The sequence below is a fragment of the Seriola lalandi genome, unplaced genomic scaffold (genome assembly GCF_002814215.2).
Source record: "Seriola lalandi dorsalis isolate HSWRI2012SDOR001 ecotype SW California unplaced genomic scaffold, Sedor1 jcf7180002053842, whole genome shotgun sequence".
Taxonomy (NCBI): domain Eukaryota; kingdom Metazoa; phylum Chordata; class Actinopteri; order Carangiformes; family Carangidae; genus Seriola; species Seriola lalandi.
In genome coordinates this window covers 28,475-49,370 of record NW_019524395.1, presented here as the reverse complement: position 1 = coordinate 49,370, position 20,896 = coordinate 28,475, and the positions used below count along the sequence as shown (strand labels likewise).

At 39.6% G+C, this 20,896-nt stretch overlaps 2 protein-coding genes across 2 annotated transcripts in view; one reads left to right on the top strand and one right to left on the bottom strand.

Moving 5' to 3' along the window:
- The window catches only part of LOC111651894 (uncharacterized), a 19,301-nt gene extending 4,221 nt beyond the window's left edge, over positions 1 to 15,080 (bottom strand). The window contains exons 1-6 of the mRNA XM_087172823.1: positions 14,845 to 15,080; positions 3,772 to 3,854; positions 3,459 to 3,539; positions 2,878 to 2,937; positions 1,740 to 1,913; positions 15 to 171 (exon numbers count right to left, since the gene is read on the bottom strand). Coding sequence (XP_087028949.1) covers positions 15 to 171; positions 1,740 to 1,913; positions 2,878 to 2,937; positions 3,459 to 3,539; positions 3,772 to 3,854; positions 14,845 to 14,890 — 601 coding nt within the window. The 5' untranslated portion in view covers positions 14,891 to 15,080. The remainder of the gene's footprint in view (positions 1 to 14; positions 172 to 1,739; positions 1,914 to 2,877; positions 2,938 to 3,458; positions 3,540 to 3,771; positions 3,855 to 14,844) is intronic.
- Positions 15,081 to 17,776: 2,696 nt separating this feature from the next.
- atp6v0e2 (ATPase H+ transporting V0 subunit e2) overlaps positions 17,777 to 20,896 on the top strand; it is a 7,641-nt gene continuing 4,521 nt past the window's right edge. Inside the window, exons 1-2 of the mRNA XM_023401963.2 lie at positions 17,777 to 17,978; positions 19,118 to 19,165. Coding sequence (XP_023257731.1) covers positions 17,875 to 17,978; positions 19,118 to 19,165 — 152 coding nt within the window. The 5' untranslated portion in view covers positions 17,777 to 17,874. The remainder of the gene's footprint in view (positions 17,979 to 19,117; positions 19,166 to 20,896) is intronic.

Below are 20,896 nucleotides of genomic sequence, written 5' to 3'. Positions count from 1 at the left end.
GGAGAAAACGGGTTTCATACTCTCAGTCCTGTGTGATTGTACCTGGTTGCTCCTGGCCTCGTTCTCCTTGTTCTCTCTGGTGATCTGTGCCGTTCGGCTCTTCGGGCCCTTGAGTTTGATGTGGCTGGCAGCGTTAGCCACAAACGCGCTGCTGACGTCCCACTCCGGCTCCTGAAACACCCACAAGTAGCACAGGACACTGAATACAACAGACTCAGCATGTGATAACTACAGACCAACATTTAGATGTTGAGTAAATCAGTACGGGTCGTCTCTGAAGGTCTGTATCAGTCGTCCAGGTGCTGAAGCACATCTGGGGGAGCTGGATCCAAAACACCGGGCTGCGGTTTTTATGTGTGCTGCATGTGTGTTAAGTGTCGTATTAGAATAAATAGGTTGAATGTTGCTGGAGCTGGTAGCAGCTCAGTGTCCTGCTCATGGACACTGCAGTCGTGGCTGAGAGTTTTGCTTTTATGACCTTATGTTTAACCTCTATAACCAGCATCAAACTAAGGCCCTGCTCCCTTGAATCGTCTTAAACAGTTCAGACGGTGTTGTTTGTATTGTGTGTGTTCATACCGATCCCTTTATTGAAACTCTGCAGTGTAAACTTTTCTAGTTTGGTCGGTTTGAGCTGGGGAGCCAATCAGACGCAGGTGCAACGAGGTAACTGCACCGAGATACCTTAAGACAGAGGTGTTGGTCCTCTTCCAAGGAAAGTGTGGTGTGCTTCATTCAGCTTCATTCATGTTCTTAACTGGTATGAACACAAGAGATGGTAAATTATGGTAAAGAGTACAGACACGTCTCTTCATGCCTGTAAAGGAAAGAAACTGGACTTTTTTTTTTTCTTCCATTTTAACTAAAGTTTAACAAAACTCGTGAGAACATGTGATTTTTGTTTATAAGCTCGTCTGTTTATGATGTAATAGTGTGAAAATACGTCGCAAACCTAAGGAACCAATCCTGTCAATTTGTGGGGACAGGGGGGGGCGGGGCTAAATAAACCCAAAACTGTGTCAGCCACTGCCAGTTACAAGCTAATAAACAACATACACAAAATAAAAGATGCTAACTACGCTAACGGTTCTGATCCGTCTGCTAGTCTCTGGTTCTGGTCTCAACAGACTCCTCATCTGAGTCTGGGTCTGACTGAGTCTCTCTGATGTTTCCTCTCTGCTCTTTCACCTGTCCACCTGGAGCCAGCAGGTGCTGGTGGGCGGGGCTTAAGGCCTGATCCAGAAGTGTAGATGTGCTTCAACACCCAGTTTTTATTTATTTATTTTTTTACTTTTTATGAGATAAATCATGTTTTAACACAGTTTAAAACATGTCTGGTGAGGAGCTAAAAACCCATGTGTTTGTATGTAAAGGCAGAGTTCAGACACTTTCCTTAGAGTACTAAGAGTTATAAGACCTACTGACATTCAACAGACTTACAAATTAGGTTCGAGTAAACTCTCAGCATTAGGGAAAATGTGGCATGTGATGCAAGAAAATGTCAGTTTAGATCCATTTGTTTAACGACTTCCACGACCGATTAAGTTGCTGTTCCACAGCGATTACATTTCATTACTTGTGGACTTTACAGTGAGTGAGCAGAGAAGGACTCGATGTCTTGTTCATGAAGCCATCAGGTCACTCTGCTGCGTTAATACTTAGTCTCCAGGTACTTTGTGTTTTATGGTTCATTTTATTTTGAAGGAATGGGTGATATAACGGCCCTGGCTCCGACCCACCTCCTCTGAGGTCCTGTGAGGTAACTTGCTCTTGTTCTCCCCGGTCACGAGGGCGGGGACTGATTCAGGGCTGCATTTGTTTCTGGGACGAACCTCGGTCCATTTCTCCTCCACTCTGAATTCCTCCTCACTGTTGCTCTCTGACCCCGCTCTGGCCGCTTCTTCTTCTTCTTCCTGTTGCAAGTTTAAAAGCATCATTAGAAAAAAAGGCTGGAACAATATGCAAATATAAATCTTACTGCGATGCAGTTGTGAAAAAATTCAAAATGATGATGTGATTTTTGTTGGGTGTTTTAGCAAACAAGCATGTTCACTTTACATCTGAATATGATTTGTAGGTCAGATCTGTCTGTAGCAACACAGCGCTTCATTTATGGTCTGACACATTTTACCTTTATCAAAACATTGGAGCCCCTGCAATTTGGACATTCCTCTGGCCATATTGCGATTTAGATATAATTGTGCAGCTCTATTAGAAAATTACCCCCTAAAATAATTTTTTTTATTTTTATTTATTTATTAAAAAAAAAAAAAAAGAAGTAATTTTTTTTAATTAATAAAAAAATACACCCTAAAAAAAAAAATATATATATATATATATATTTTATTTTATTTATTTTTTTTAATTATTATTTATGTATTTATCTAAAAAAAAAGAGGAATTTTTTTTTTAATTAATAAAAAAATTACCCCCTAAGAACAGGAAGTCAAATATTTTTACTGGGGTTTAGAGAGGTGTTGTGTAAAGCCACCAGAATGAATGATAATGAGTGAGATTTAACATTCTTACTCATAAAGTAACTGGAGCTGGATTTGGTTCCTAAGTGGAATCACGTATTCTCGAATAGACCTGGACGTGACCTTGATGTAAAAGTGAATTAATGAAAACATTTCATTTTGCTGGAATTTTAGAAAATGACCTGAAATCAGTGAAACAATTTAATAAAAGCATCACTATTGAATTTTATAGTACACATGTAGCAGACCACTTTTAAACACGTGCAGGTCTGTGTGTACAGATACGTATAGGCTAACATATATAAACATATAAACTCTTTCCAGACTTGTTGAAGAAATAGAGAGAAACAGCAGCTGCGGACAAAAAGACAGTTGTCATTCAGACTCTCTGTGATCTCACCTGCTCTAAAACATCCTCCATCCTCTCCTCTCTCTCCAGCTTCTTCCGTTCTTTCTGCCTCTGAAAGGAGAGTATGGACATGGTGGCTGTGGGATGGTACAGACACATGTACGGACGCAGGTGTGTCACAGACAGTGAGGAGACAGGTGTGGGAACAGCGATGGGCGGGGTGTGGTAAAATGTATGGAGAGGTAAAAGGAAGACAGGTAACGAGTGAGTGCAGTGACGTGTGGAACGTGGCAGGTACGTTTGTTTCAGTAACAGATAAACGTGAAGAATAAAAGACATAAGACGCAACATGGACGACAAAGACCAACCATTACATTTTCAGTTTGTTACTAAGTTTGTTTTGTTTTTTTTATTTGATTATTTATTTTACAGCGGATGTTAAAGTGTGATTATATGTCATTTTACTGAACTGCAGTTTGTTCTGTGTGATGTTAAATATTCCTGTCCTTAGAAAACACACTGCACCTCAGCTACAGGTGAAATGAATTATTTGTGTTTTTAAATATATTTCTTAAATGCTCTGTTTCGTTTTTTGTTATTTTATTTAGTTATACTTTTTGTTTTTTACTCACTTTCTTTTTTGCTCTCTTCCTCTCAGCTTTCCTCCGTGCTTTCTCCTCATCATCCAGACCTTCCTCATTGTTCAGCATGACCTGGTCAGCACGTAATCACACACACACACACACACACACACACACACACACACACACACACACAGTCAGTCAGTATCTGGTGTTCAGCTTTACGAGACGAGACTCTGATCTTAGTTTTTATTGTACATTTAGTGCAAGTGTTTTTTTCTGATTATGTTCATACATGTCCAGTAAAGTATTTCTGTAACCGAGTTCACACTGATCCACTTTATATATTAATCTTTCAGTCTACCTGTGATGAGTCTTGGCCTTTTCTTTTGTCTGTTTGGTCAGGAGCACCGTCCTGAGCCTCCATCTCATCCTCACCTGGCCCATCTACACACACACACACGCACACACACACACACACACACACACACACACACACACACACACAAATATATTTTTAATGAATCAATGAATGCATCTCTTTAAAGACAGACGATTCTCTCTGTTTCTGTTTGTCTTGAGTGTGTGTGTGTGTGTGTGTGTGTGTGTGTGTGTGTGAATGTGTGTGTGTGTGTGTGGACTTGCAATGCCTGACTGACACTTTCCCATGCAAAACTACACAGGTGATGGTGTGGCAGCTTGTGAGTGGGTGATCCTTTATTTAGCCTGATGTCTCGGTTCCTGTTTCTGAAGAATGAAAACATTCAGCGTCATGGCTGCAGTTTATCTGAGAAACTACCAAACAAAGGCAGTAAAATAACAGGTTTATGTACCATAATGACCCACAAGAGTAAATTCAGCATTATCAGCAAGAGGCCGGTAGGAACAGCATGAACAGTGATGACGAAGGTCCAACAATGCATCGCTTACGCAACATGACGAGCGTCGGTCGACTCTGCTCCATAAACCTTAAAAGGGCAATAAATATGCCAACATCTGGTTCCACTCTTTATTTGTTTGAACTGAAAAACTGTGCCTGTGGTCACATCAGTCTGTTTCATACATATCACTGTTAGAGGAGAAAACCACATGACGAAAACCCATCTTATCTTTGTCTGTTCAACATGCTAACTATGTTTAACTCATCCCACCAGCTCGCCTGCCACTTGGCAGCAAGATATGGACTGATCTGACATGTTATTGTTTTGTATATTTCAAATCCAATGCTTTCTAATAGTGAGTGGGCAGCCCCCAGTGTCCTCCAGCAACACAATGAACACAAACACACACAAACCATTTTTACACCTAATGCACGCTGTTGGGTGGTTTCTTTTTCTTTGTCTTTTCCTTTGGCACATTTTATTTAATTTCATTTATGTCAAACAAAAATTTTATTATTTGCTAAAATTAGAAAATGTTGCATTAAGCACAGAACAATGTTTTTCTAATGTTTCCCCGAAGTTTCAAAGCCGTGAACAAAGGAATCAATTGAAAGATCTTTTCACTGCGTCTTAATTAATTAATTAGTCCAAAAAAAAAGTCGCAAGTTAACAAGTAGTACGTAGTATCAGTCTGATTGGACGAGATGTATTGGTGCATGTTTTAAGTGGCTCCATGCAAGTGTTTGTGTTGGAAACGGGAATCATTGCTCCCCTCATACCACACTAAGAGGCTGCCATGCCAGAAATATCCAGGGGCCTCTGGACAGAAATAGTGCTCAGCTACCTGGAAGCATATTTTAAATATTTAACTCCCTCACTCATGTTTACATCTCGGCTGAACCATGTTATCCCCACTGAGATTAATTCAGTTTATTTCTATCTACCAACCAGACACTGGGGTAAAAACCCAGCTCGGCTGCCAGCGGCTGCGTCATACATCAATTAGCTGGTGGTAAAATTTTCACTCAGCTGACGAGCGCCGACTTTGCATAAGCAGATCAGTTACCATGCGCTCACACCAACCAGCAACAAGAGACAAAAACAGATGGTCATTTCTCATTTCAAGTGACAGCTACAGGACGAAGAGTGACGTAGGCCAGAGCCTAACCCTGCCACTAACCTCTTTACATTACAATTAGAGTCCAATCAATACATTGGCCGATCAATGCATCAGCCAGTAATCTTCATCAATCATCAGAAATGTGAAAAATGTGTTTTAGATCATTCACAAACAGAACTGCCATGACATGATTTCACCAGCAGAGGGCACCAACTAGTTTCTTGTTCACAATACAAAACTTGGTCGGACGATATTTAAGTAACCAAGTTTAATGGATGCTCATCAAAATGTTTGTTTATTTGTAATGTTTATGTTAAAGAAGAATATTGGCCGATGTATCAATATCAGATTTTTTAACTGTCAAATATCAATTTCAGTATCGACAACAAAGAAATCTTTAAGTTTTTCTTACGCTGAATCCAAGTGAATTCTGCAAATCTGACTATGTTTAACTACAAACTGTAGATGTAGACATATGAATTATTTTGTAGAAATATTTGGGTTTTTTACACTCAGCATGATGTAAGTGCTGATTAAAAATGATTCCACTTCCTTTTCCCCACCCACTTCGGCTCAACCACATAATAAGGATTAAAGCAGGAGGCAGGCTGGGGGTGTTAAACACGGCCTGAGGAATAATACGAGTTGCAGCACCATCGAAGTTCTGATGGGAAATGTTATTTAAACAACTGACAATCATGATGAAGGCAGCTCGACTATTTGTGCCAAAACGCTGGCAGGAATCCGTGTAATTAAAATATGCACAAGTATCAGCAAGTCGTAAATCGTTTTATAAGACGGCTGACACAAGTTGAATAAACAAAATACAATATGCAAACTGCCTCGAGAGATTTAAATAACTGAAACCTTTACCAGACTTTTCTACTGAGATCAGCAGCAGCCTGTTGTCGAGTGTTTGTCTTTCTCTACATCCGTTTGTTTTATGTCATTTTCTTCCAGCAGAAAAATGATCATTGTAGTTTAATGCGGCTGAATCATCCTCTGACTGAAACTGAACATGTTCACAAACTTACATTTACGAGGATTTACTATAATCAAAGGAAGCAACATTTTAATTAGCCGGGAATGTAAACATGACATTTCTCCAATGCACAGATACATGTTTAGTTTTTGTCATTTCTTGCGGAGTGAGAGAAAACTAATCATAAATTTGTGCTGCAGAGAGGAAGGAAGAAACTCAAGCTGAGTCAATGGGAATCACATTTTTAGTTAATTAAGTGAAACTGGATTTCTGCCACAGAGGCTGGCTACAGGCTGCGCTCACTCACTTCCAGAGCAGTCTGGAAACAAACATGTTTTCTCCTGCCCTCACAGCAATGAAAGGATCAGTCAGGAAACAAGGTCTCAGGTCTGGAGGTAGGCCTGGGAGGACACTGGACAGCAAGGCTCTTATCTTATCAGCCAGCTGCAAAAATCCCCTTTATGAAATTCCCTGATCTCATGAGGTGGAAATTCAGCCTTGAGGCCAGCGAGGCCTTCTCCATCCAAGACCTCCCTGACATGAAGCCAAGCCTTTACTTAACTGTTTCCTTCTGGTGTCAAGCAAACCTTTTGAATTATGTGTGAAATGTGTTGTAAGTGTTATCTCTCACCACCAGTTTGAACTGAACTTACTGAGAAAATAAAGGTGGGAAATCTCCCTAATTCTTCTTCACTTGCTTTTGTCTCTATATTTGGTGCTGAACATGTTTTACTTCAGGTATTTCATTGGTTTTACTTTTACTTTCTGTTCATGTTAACTACTAAGCTCTTCTACATTTATTACTGGTGCATAATTAAATGAGACACAGTTATGTAATGTAACTTACTGCATACATTTGGCTGATATTTAAGTGTTCAGCGCTGAATCTGTGTATATAATTCATACAAAACAAATATTAAGCTGGGAAGGCGAGTTAAGACCAAATTTTTCTGGTTTTGAAACAACAATGACAAATACAGACTGTGTGTAAACGTTGTCATTTGCAGCTGTGTGTCAAAGTAATTCAATGGCAAATTACACTGTAATATATATATATATATATATATATATATTGTAAGAACACAATAGGAGTGAGACAGAAATTCTGCGCCAAAAGAAGAAAAACCAGAAAACATACAAATGCTAATGAATCTTAATAAGCTATCTTTGGTTTCTGATACTAAAACAATCATATCGATGATCACGGTCAAAATATGTGGAGGAACATATGGAAGGGTGCCGTGCAATCGGCGTGAAATCTGTCATCAGCAAGATACAGGTTTCATATCCTTTATGAAACTGCTGGTGCAGACGAACAGGCTGCATCTTCAGGATAAATGAGACATCAAAAGTTCTTGGAGGGAGGACAGTGTACTTGTATCAGACCAACACAGTCTTCCTCATTCAAACACAAGACGTTGACAGATGAGAGGCGATGGGAGAAACACTCTGTCCAGCAGTAGAGCGTCTGTTCAGGAGCTTCTGGAACGAGCAGAAACTGAATCTGTTTGGCATTAACACCGACAACACCACCTGACTCACAGCGAGAGCTGAGGCAGGTGAGCAGGAGAAACAACCAGAGAGGGAAGGATGTTTGTGAGGGTGTAACGTAACACGCCTGTTTTAAAACAACAATCCACATTTAGCCAAAGACAAAATACAGGTTTGTCACTGAAATACACCCATAACATAAAATCACTAACATGAGAACAGCCTATAGACGACGCCACCAACTATTTTACAGTATGGTATTGCTCTTCAGAGGAGAGCGGCCTTCCTGAACTCACATGAAGGCGGCCTGTGTGAATGTGGATATATAAAACTTTAAAATAATAAATAAAATTGTGACGGTTTACGTTTTTGTGAATGAACAGACGTGACAAAACAGATCTTCAATCTCAAAAAACTCAGCAGTCCACCGACATCTGAAGGACGAGGGGTCGATGGTTTGAAGGAGGAATTGAAGAAGCCGACGTTAATATGACCCCAATTATCAGCCACTTGTGCGGTCTCACTCCCCGGACAACTTAACACGACTCTCCTTAACGACCCTCAAGGTGTTAATGACCCCACAGGAACTTAAACGCCTGGGACTCCCCCGACTAGCCAGCTAGAACTGACGAGTCCTTTCAAACCAGTGGCGAAACGTCCGACTGCTTTCGTAAAGGCCGAACACTAAATGAGAGCGATGACAATTAACTGCACACACCTGTGGAGTCCTGAGAAGAAGTCTCATCAGGTAATGAAGTGAGTTTTCATCAAACTCTGAATATAAATTAATGCTGACAGCGTCTTGAGGGAAGTTTGTGATTTGTGACACACTGTCTGGCCTTAACGTGAAAACAGCCTCATGTGTCATCGGGGCGTCGGCAGCTGCGTAAGTTTTAAATACCTGGGACTCCCCACTAGTCAGCAGAACTAAAGAAGACGAGTGACGAAACCTCTTCAGGTCTACAGTTTCAGTCCAGTGGATTGTTAATTCTGTTATTTTACTCCAGCTTTACAAGCCACAGCTTCTGGATAAATGTAAATTAACTTGTCAGCTTACAACATTGAGTCTTTGCCTCACTATCTATAGAAAATCTAAATCCATACGCAGATGTGTCACGTCGAGAATTCACTTTCTATCCAGTCTGTCAACTTTAAGAAAAACATCTCACTCAACTTTCCTTTTTCCTGCAGGAATAAATGTTAAAAAGTCTAAGTTACTGCTTCCCGACAGTCACACACATGTATACACGCAGCACCAAGACAATCCAATCTGTGCACCACAACCAAACAAAATAAATAAAAAAAATACCACATGTATTTCTGATCACAATTACCAACACATATTGTTTTGATTTGAATACCGACCGCCCCACAGCCATCAACGGGATTCAGCAGAGGGGGAAGAAGAAAAACCGCTTGTGAGATGTGACTGCTGTCATATGACGCCTTTCCTTAAAGACACCTCTCTGATGAAAACTCATTCTGACATGATTCAGTGAGGTCTTACTGGTTTTCATTCATCTTAGATTTGTAATATTTACTCAGCAGATTAAACACCATGGAAACTCTCAAATCAACTACGACAGACAACAAGCCAGGTTTCCACACGCTGAGGAACATTGTGTGCATGTGAGCTCATGTGTAATCAGCAAAGTGTCCACAGACTCGCAGTTTTCTTAAGCTGTGCCACATACTGTCGGATTTATTAAAAGGTAGCGCTCTATGTCTGCTGTTTTATTTCAACGACAAAAATGTAGAGGGGGGGGGGCAAATAGTCCAGAATGAGCTGTGTGTAACAAACCATGTGTCACTGTTTGATATGAAAACCACCTGTGGGGAACAGCAGCGGTTCTTACAGGGCGGCCTTGACAGCTTCCTCCCCCTATTCAAACACACACCCATGTTAACACACACATGCCATTCTCAGCATCAGGGTTTTCAGTTGTTGTCTTTCCGTTTACGGTACATGCAGAATAAAAGATGAGAATACGTTGTACTTTTTTAGTGAATTCAGAATTTTTAAGAGTTGAATGTTCAGGATAACGCCAGTAGAAATAAGTCAAATCAAACACTAAACACTATCCTCTATTGTTGACACTAAAAATACAGTGTTTAGGATAATTATGTCCTCAAATAAAAAGTTATTATTGAAATAGTGGCAGGCAGGGTGAGTGAGAACAAACAAAGGCTGGTCTGAAACAGAGGCCACAGTCATGCAACACTCTCCACTCTGAATTTATCTCTCCAACACAAGTGCTGTTCTCACACGCTGTTTACTGTTTGCTGCCATTACTGAAATTCAGCACTTCCTGTAGATGTTTCATAATACGAGTCTTCCAGGAAAGTGAAAGCGTTCGGCCGCCTGAACGGCTGGAAGGGTTTTAATGTGAAACAACAGTGACGTGACAACAACAGCAAACGGGATCACTTCAGAGCACAAAGAGGCGTCTGACTAAAATCTGATCAAATTCTTTATTAAAACAATTTTTGTTTATGATAACAAACTATTTAGCTGAGGTGGTAAAACACCCACATCCTTACACGTCTCATCTTATGATCAATTTTGTTAATAGAATAAAATTTTTTAAAAAAACAGCCAAATTCAATCCAATATAATTATATTATTGTAAAATATCACATGAGAGTTTCATCATTTTCTATTATGTTAGTGGACAAGGTCTTTGTTTCTGCCAACATGGCTCACGCCCACGACAAATCACTGCAGGAAATCCCGTCCTGTGTCAGACACCGGCCTGGTTCTCGCTTCACTTTAGGTCAGTAAAGGCTCCGCGCATTGATTAGGAAAAGAAAGAAAATGTTCAGTATATGTGGGGTCATATTTCAGAGACAAATTTCCACATGTTTTCTGAGGCTGTGTTTACGTCAGTAATGTGTTAATAGAAGAGATAGATTCTTTCATTATGACTGAATGAATCAAAATAAGCTTTAATTCAAAACTCAGACCAGGGCTGGACCATAAAATATGCTGTAAGAACATGTAAGTTTATCAACTGTGGGATATTTAGTCATAATATTATTGTTATTATTATTATTATTATGATTGCCACATACAATAATTTAATAGCCTATTATTATGGAAAATGCTGACTGCATTATGACATTACTGTCTGGTTATTTAATTTATTATCAATTTCTAAATTGATTTTCCAGAAAATAATATCACAATTATATTAATATTTAGTGATATAAAATTACATATTCTGTGATGGAAGATTTGATAGAGGACCCGCCTCAAAGTCAGACTCCTACAGTTACATATAAGAATGAATACACCTGTAATTTATATGGTCAGAGTGAGTCTGCACACCTTTAAACAAGACCTGAAAATAACCACAATAATAAAAAGGTAATTTGATTGTTATTACAAACTACAGCAGCATTAACATTCAAAGGTCTCTCTCTCTCTCTCTCTCTCTCTCTCTCTCTCTCTCTCTCTCTCTCTCTCTCTCTCTCTCTCTCTCTCATTAGCCAAATCATTTCAAGGAACAGGAAGCTCGAGGCTAATGAGTGTCCATGGTGAATGTGCCCCTCCCTTGGCCCGTGCACTGAATGAATGACACACACACACACACCCAAGACACAGAAACAAATAAAAACAAAACCAACACACATGAAAGTCGTTGGTGGAGACTGAGGTGCTCTCCTCTGACTCATCAGCAGATATTCGTTCTACGCAGGAACAAGACAAACAACTAGGATCCTCCGCTGCAGTGAGATCACACGAGGTCACCTGACACCTGCAAATGTCCACGATACGTTTCTCTAAGTCAGTGCTACGTTCATTTTCTTTTCCTGATTTAACAAAGTCACATCGACTCAAGGTCTTCTTACTATCTTCTTCTAGAGCAGTCTTAATAAGTGTTTGGCTGAAAGCTCTGGAAAAACATAGTAAGTAGACCTTGAGTCTATCATTTTGTGAAATCAGTGATCATATCGCATAGCTGACTGAGATAAAGCCACACATATTCCACATCTCTACGTTTTTTTTTTAACTCTAAAGCTTGTCTAATGTAATGATGAAGAACACAAGATCTGTAAAAGCTCTTCAAAAAGATAGTAAGAAGACCTTGAGTCCAGATTATTTTGTCCAATCAGTGATGGTGGCTGACTGAGATAAAGCCACGCATCTTTCATACTTCGAAAAGTTTTTAAAACTCTACAGCTCATGGAAAGTGATGATGAAGACCCCTGGTTAAAGGCTATACAAAAATCTAGTAAGTAGGCCTTGAGTCAAGTCAATTCAGTGACTGTAATGCAGCTGATTTAGATAAAGCAACACATCTTTCATCATTGTTAAAACTCTGCAGAGTCATGGTGACAACCACAAGATGCAGTTGAAAGCTCTGGAAAAAAAAGAAGCCAGCAAGTAGACCTTGAGTTGAGATTACTTTGTCAAACTACAATTTCCATGAAAGAATTAACTTTCATGCTTAGTGGAATAAAATGTTAAATATCAGCTGTTTCTTACTAGGAAAAAAAAGAGGCATATGAAGGAATGTGAGGAGATAAAAAGGAGCTTGTGAGACCGTCCAAGGACGAGAGGTCTGACAAACACTGTGGGGAACTCACACTGAAATAAACCTAATTTATGTCTGGAAGAAATAAACGACACAGCTCAAAATGTGACTGATGATTTTTTACAGTTTTTAAAGGAGGTTATAATGTAGGTCATTAGTCACTTCGGTTGAGTCTAATATTGCTGCTGATTTCTGACGACTAGTAAGTAAGTTCAAGGGCGGATCAATGGACTCTGAATTAGACATAAAAACCTTTTTCCTGTTGTCCATTGAAGATAATTTTGTCATGTACATTACCCTGCTTACTGCACAACTACTAGATATTCGTCATTTGAAGTTAAATAAAATTGTATGTGTTCTAGATCATTTGAGAAATCAACAAACTTCTTGTGCACTGAAGATGCAATAAAACGGATTTATAATCCGAGGTAGAAAACAAAGGTATTTTTGGGTTTTACATTTGGCCAGAATGAGCAGAAGGTTTTAAGATTATGTCTCTTCACATCATGAGAAAAGATTAACTGCATGCAAATGACAGTTTACAAAAAGAAAAATGTAAAATTTAATCTTTGGAGACTCCTTCAGCTAAATCTCAGTATCAGTATCAGTATCAAATCAGTATTTTTCATAATCGAAGTTCAATGTTTTTATTTTAGGACGTTACGCTTGTATCATGGGACCAGGTTGAGTGATGTAACTTTTATAAGTCCAGGGATTCCCTCAGGAAATAGTTTTAGTCTTTGCAGTGTGAGATATCAACTCTTTTCTCTTTATAGTTACGGTTTCAGTCAATGATTATTCCTGAAACATGTTCCTCTTACAATGTAATATTCAGTCTGTTTTTTCAGTATCAAAGCAGGTTTATGAAATATTAACTGTTGGTTTGGTTGAGATATCAATCGAAGCTTTAATGTATCCTCTGTTACGTGAATGCCAGAGTTATTTTTGATCTGGTGATACTTAAAAGGTGCAATTGTCGTCAAACCAGTTTCAGTGCATTCTTGCATGGTTACTGCACAACTCATTTGCCAGTCAAATATTTGAGTTAGGTTTATTACATGCTGCCAGATGAATTTGGCATGATGATCAGAAACATAAATGAACTCAAATGAATTTGTAATAAGTGACACACAATAAAATACAAACCACAATAACAGCAGATCCAAAGCTAAAAATGCTGCAGAATAAAAGGCTAAAATATGAACCATATGGCGTCCAGAATTAGTGCAATGCGCTGGGAGAAGAGGCAGATTTTCTACATGCCATTCTTGATATTGGATGACTAAACTTAAAAGGGGTCCAGTAAAGCAAGCAGACAGTTACCAGCGCCTCCATAATCATCCTCAGTAACTACAGGGCCTTTATTCAAGTCTGTTTCCACTTCCAGTAATGAATTCCGTAGCACTGCCCTCCATGTTTGGAGTTTGGGCTTTAGTGTGGTTAATGTTCTGTTATTATTAGGCATCAGAGATGAGTGGTTGGTGTTTGGGTAAAAGTTGGGTTATGGTAAGCATGGCACAAGATGGCCGGTTGGGGTTAGATACGATGGCACTACAAACTGACTCGACGATCCAGTGTGATTTAATGTAACACTGAATTTTATAATGATATTGACAAAGAAGCTGTATCTAATATTGATCTTTTGTGAATCCCTATGAATGTGACATAAGGGCGGGTAACAGAGGAAAAAGACTTCAACACAACACTGGTAATAACTTGCATCTAACAGACTCTGGCGTTCCTTACATGCAATTTCTGAGCCCAACAACAGGCATAATAAATTCACTGTCAGGCATGTTTACTTGTGTGTTTCACCATGTATAATTGGCCTCTTTGTGAATTGTTCCAAAAAAATCCCCCTTTTTCTCTAGAAATTTGCTTTACTGGACTCAAAGCAATTCAACCTACCAGACTCATACAACCTGTGAAATACTGTATGTTACAGTTCAAACATACATTCACTGTCTCTTCATAAACAAAGGCTGAAACAGAAATATGGGTGCTTGACATTCAAACACACAGCTTTCTCTCCTCTCTCTATCCTTTAAATAAAATGCCACTTACACAGGAAAAACAAGCAAACCATAAAAACAACAAACCTAAAAATAAAACTTTGAAAGTTAATTCTGTCAGTATTCAGTTGTTAGCAAAAGAAAAGTTAGTGTCCACAACATTGAATATTTCCATTTAACTTCAGTGTATAGCTACTGTACACCACATACTGTAGCCTGTGTTGGCCATTTTTAAATACTTTTACCCATTTCTCAAACGCTATTTATGGGCTGTTGTATCAAATTTAACGGTTCAACACGGGTTATCATTGCTAACTCATCCTGAGAGACAGTGGCTTTGAGATAGCATCACAAATCACAGCTAAACTCCACTTTACAGAAGTTGTTAACGGCTCAGTGGCGGGTTTACTCACCGCCTCCTAAGCCCAGCAGCCGGCAGATATCTCTGGTGAACTTCATCAGGTTTTACCGCCCAGCATTATCGGAACAACACTCGCAATAAAAACTTAAACTGTTACGCCCGTAAGACACGACACTTTCTCGGTCTTCATTTAGCGGTGACACTTCGCCGGTGAAGCTACCGGTTCATGTGAAATATCGGTGATCCCCCCCTCCGCTCCGCCTGTCCAGTCACCGCTGTCGAAGCTAACCGCCGTTGAGACAAAAGTCACTTCCGGTCGTAGCTTTCAACAATAAAACAATGACGGGCAGAATTTGAAGATGACTTCCGGCGGCATCCGTAAAGAATTAAAAGCTCAAAAGCAGGTGATTGGAGATAATCGCCTTTGATTGACAAGGCAGAGTTTGAGAGGTGTGTCTCACCGCTGATGCCTGTTTTTAACCAGGTGTAAGAAGCAGTTACCGTCACTATGGCAACCAGTAGCAGCTGGCCACACACAACTGATTTAGATCAGCTAATTTGACTTGCGCACAAACACACACACACACACACACACACACACACACACCATCCATTAATCATTATACAGTTTAGCTCCAGCTATAAAACTAATCAATGTATTTTAACTATGATGGAAGTTACTGAGACAGAAACTTTTAAACCCAGTGTCATTTAGTCTTCCTACACATTCTTACTTTCCAGCAAAAAAAAATTCAATTTTAAAAAGTTCACAAAAAGTAATATTTTGATTTTGCTTTTTTTTTTTTTTTACAACCTTCATATATTTTCTTTAATCTCAGTTCAAGTTTCAGGCATAGGCTATTGCATGTCATTCATAAAGCAATGCAGTTTGGCTTAGGCTTTGCATGTAGTAATGCAGCTCAGTCACCAGTTTGCATTCTACAGGCCTTTTCCTTTTCCCCCATCACTTCATTCCACTTCCATCTGCTTCCTCATACAAATTCAAGCCAGCAAGGGCAGGTGAGCCACATGCAAAAATGTTAGAAATGTCTACATGGAAGCATACAATTAAAAAAGAAATATAAACTATCCAATCTTTTTATTTCAAGGAAATTCTTGTAGAAATCCAAAATGCTTATAAAGTCAGTTTAGCAGTTTCAGAACTTTGTGCCTATTTTCCCATGAGGGGCAAACCGACTCGTCTTGCCAAGAAATGAGAAATATTCTGAGAACAACAAACTGTAAGCCATCTGGTATTTCCTGGCATGCTAACACACTTAAAACTGGAAAGCAGTTGTCTGGTATGGATGGAATGAATAATTGTGTGAATCGATGAAACCCTGACACTGCAACAACTGTATACTGACACCTCTATCCACTGCCCTGAATATTGTACTGTGGGGTGCAGGTTAGTTTGTATGTGGTGTTAAGGATTATATCCACATTGGTATGAACAGACTGTGACGTTGTTTTCTTCTGTATTGTATTTTGAATAAGTGCTGCAGTTTCAGTTTTGGATGGTCCAAAAACAATCTAGTTTAATGCAACATAAACAACTGCTGTATTACATGTGTTGAATACACCTGTGGTCTTGAATGCAAAATTGAAAATGAACGACTGAGTCTGACATACAGCACAAAGCTCTCCGAGCTTTCTACATTCAGAAGCTTTTACAATTTAGCACTTAAGACTTCATGTTGCCAAAATTGGGATGATTTTCATGTCATATCAAGCTGTCAGTTACACAATAAAGGGTCCCCAAAAAGTAAATTCACAAAGCTCTCTATATGTGAATGCAACCAAGCCAACAAGGTTGACATCCTTCTCCGTTCACCACCGTATAGTAAAACCAATTTAAACAGAATAGAGTAAGAATTAAGTGGGAGTAAAGTACTGATAGAATTTATGATGCACATGAGCGTCATAGCTTTGAAAGCAAATCAAATAAGCAAAAGATGTGGTGGAAATTCATTAGAGACAGACAATGTGTTTGGAATCTAATCAGAAAGTAGAAATAATGATGCATGAACATCCATTTTCATTTTCATGCAAACCTGGTAGCAGCTACAATATATACTTTAAAGGATGTGGGTTCTGTGGTTGTAGTTGCATCGTTGTGTGCTGTGAGTACAGAGATGCAGGATACTACACTGGCAGCCTGTGGCAATGATACCCACACATAACTGAAATATCTTAAATTAGTATTTTCGGTTGTATTTCTCATATATTGCACGTGAACTGTAGTTTGCATGAATTAAAAATGCTATATATAAGGCTTGTAGCACCACTCTCACAACACACTAAGAGGAGAAAGTAAGATTAAGATCATAAGTAATTAAAGCTTGTAACAATAAAGCCTTGGTTATATTGGTAATGTAGTCAAAACATATTGATATTCACACTAAATGGTTGTGGTAATCACACAAAAATGCAATATGGTGCTAACAGGTTGGTTAGCTAATACTACTGGTGTAATCAATTCCTGATGCCTCTGTCACAGTAACACAGCTACAACTAATACAACTGATAAATGGGTGTGTTAGATTTACAGTAGGTGTGCGAATGATCAAGTATTGACAATGGTCAGTAATATTAATGGTGCTGATACATATATTATACATATAAAAATGTTATTATTTGTTAAATGTTTAGTCTTTTATTGTTTGTTTGTAAATATGATATGGGTGAATGTAATTACCGCTAAAAACAAACAATTATCTGGTTTAAAATTATGAGAAAAAATTTAATTTGGAAATAAAAATACATATTTGATTGTAGTAAGTAAAATCACAGTTGATCAGAAAATGCAGGATCAATGTATTTGGTCGGACATTTGCCTGCAGTCTGCTGGCACAGACACCCGTCCAATCCCTCCCGCTGTAATACTGAACGGCAGCTGGCTACACCAATCAGACGCCGCTATCTCACGGGCCTGGACCAATCACATGCCACGTCGGCTTAGCGTGGGCGGGGACATAGCGGAAGCGACGGGCTGGTTCAGCGGCCATTGATGCGTTTTATCTCCGAGAGGACAAACTGAGATTAATTCCTCCGTATCTGCGGTTGTGTGTGAACCGGAGCCATGGTGTCTCACTCCCTCGCCCTGCCGATGATCTGCTTCACCACGCTATGGGGGCTGGTGGGGGTCGTGGCCCCGTTTTTGGTGCCGAAAGGACCCAACCAGGGGTAGGTGGTCCAGCTACCGTTAATTGGCTGCAATTAACGGCGGGTTTTTTTTTAGCCTTATCTTTCATTTTATACACGAACATTTGCATCCAGATATTAGTTCATATTTTTATTATTTAAAATCAGCGTTTAATCCATATTCAGCTGCATAGTATCAATATAAATACACGAGCGTGCTCCTGCTCATGTGATGGAGGCCCTGTGCGCGTCACCCTGCGTCCATCTCAGCATCTCATCCCTCCATCCCTCCATCCATCCCTCCCTCCACTCTGTATCTGTAAGGTTAAAGGGTTAAAACAACATGAAGAAAGAAGGAAAATAAAAGTCGTTCTGCACCGTGTTAGTGTTGCGTTGTAATGTTGGAAAATGGGAACAATAAGTGATGCTGGAGCAGACACAGTGGTCCACCGGCTCTGCAGTCAGGCATCAATATAACTGTGGATTTATTCAGCTGTTTAACCAGAAATATACTTTAACAGGACTCAGGTAGAGCAGTTATGAGATACAGGTAAGTTTCTCAGCCTGTAAGTGAGTCTGATCTGTGTGACACTCACTGCATTCAACTTTAATGACTGAAGTTTCTTTATAGTTTGCAGGTAAACATTTCAATGCAAGAAACTGAACATTATATGCATCATAAAAGTAGACTTTTGTGGCAGTTGTAGTGGTTTGCATTAGATTGTTCAGGTGTACCTAATAAAGTGGCCACTGAGTTTATAGGTGTTGTGATAAACAACTGGAACTGTGAGTCAGTCTGTCTGAAAAATCATGGTACTTCATCATATTAATGAAACATTTGTTGGAAAACAATATTTCCATGGAGCGGTTCCACAGTTGTCTCATCCAACCAGCATAAACTCATATTAGTTACTAACCATATTATTATAAGAGATAAACGGTTTGACAGTTGACAAATGGTGTGTGTCGTAATGTTGCCAAACTCTGCTATAAGCTCAGAAAATATGGTGCATTTCTATTTTAAATTGGGTGTGGGACATGAACACTAAAACAATAATGATGATAATGTGATGATATTTGTTTAAGAACTCAAAATCAGAAGGTAAAAAATGTAAGTATTTAAGATCTCAGAACGTTGTCATGTCAGGTGTGTGACTGACCGACTCTGTCCTCTTCGACAGTGTGATCGTCACCAGTCTCATCCTCACAGCCGTCTGCTGCTACCTGTTGTAAGTACAAACTCTCTTCCTCCTCCTCCTCCTCCTCCTCCTCCTCCTCCTCCTCCTCAGTGTGAAGCTGCTGTCATTTTGCATGTTTAGAAATGTTTCCTCTAACTTTTATAAATGACCTCTAACGAGTCGACTTCAGGAAACAAACTGAAAGTCGCTGAGCGGCTGAGGTCGGGCCTGGTGTCATCTGTCTGACACGCTGCCTTTATTAACAAAAAGATCAACTAATTATATCGTGCACAAACTTATGATCAAAATAACCACAGCGATCAAAAAGAAAGTGGCAGTCAACAAAAAATACAGCGACCCACCCACCCCCTCTCCACCTCACCCACACAGGCCAACAAGAGCTGAAATCAGCCACTTATATCCATGTGACCCAACTGTCCATAATCAGTGATCTCACAAACATAGTGATGAATAACTATATATGAACCACCCAAAATATAACCCACAAAATCCAGTCCTCCAGTCCTTCATGGCTCCTACGTGAGCAGTGAGTGTAGTTTCACAATAAAAGCAGTTTTTCCAGCGCGTTTCTAAAAGTGTCCCACCCTTGATAATTTGATGCCAATAGTTTTGTATGACAGAAAAGAGAAGTGAAGATCAATAATGAGTCACAAGGATTTTAAAAACACGGGAAATTAGCATTTATCAGCTGAGCAACATGAGGTGGAGACAATCAGAGAACCAGTTATAGTGGAGAACAGGCTGCCGGGAGAGGAGGAAGCGACAGACGAGTTACTCCGGTAATTAACATCAGATCGTGAAGCATGTGTAGGAATCCTAACAGGACGTGCAGAAAGCGACCAGCCGGATGTTTTAAGAGATGTAAACGCAATGAAACAAACTGAGACCACAGCAGCCGTACAAAGCTTTACAGTCTGAAACAGCCTGCAAGAGACCGTGACACATCTGGACAATAGATGCAGGACAAAGGATGGAGAGAGCATTTTTAATGATTGTGTGGTGAGAAACACTGAGCTAAGATAATCTCTAAATCCATCAGGCTCGTCGAACCGTGTAACAAAAACCAGGTCACTGCACAGGATGTGCACGCAGCATCATTAATCCACCAGCAGAGGGCGCTCCAGCTCCTTCAGCGGCTGAATGTCCCTCCACCAACAACAAGCCCACAAGCAATAGCAGATCCCCAAACCTTAAAGTCAGTGTAACGACAACCTGGTCTCCGCTGTTTTATAAGGATGTACCTGGATGGGTCGGAGCAGCTTGGATGGAAGAGACGGATAGTGAATGTGTGGAATACATCCACTTGGAAAGATTATTTATAATCATAGACCTCAGAAAATTAATCTTATTTATAATTTACATTTATCTGTGACAGAGTATTAACACGCCAACAAAGACAAACACTCTTCGTCTTTGTGGGTTTTATTCAAATATAACATTTGCAAATGGGCCCAGCATTCATTGGCAGATAACCAGCCCCCACAAAGTGAGAGTCCCGACATGAGAACAATCCACCGTCTTATACGATGAACAGGAACAAGAATGTGGGAGTATCCGGCCCTCGCTGATGTCCGGCCGCACAGACAGGTAGCTGTGAATTCTAGAGCCCGACCGATATTGGATTTCTGGGGCCGGTGCCAATGCCGATATTATGGAGTAAAAAAAATTCTGATATCGATATATATACGTATATATATATATATATATATATGAGCACTTGTGAAAAAGCTATGTAATGAAAGCAGGGTATTTTACAGTTTA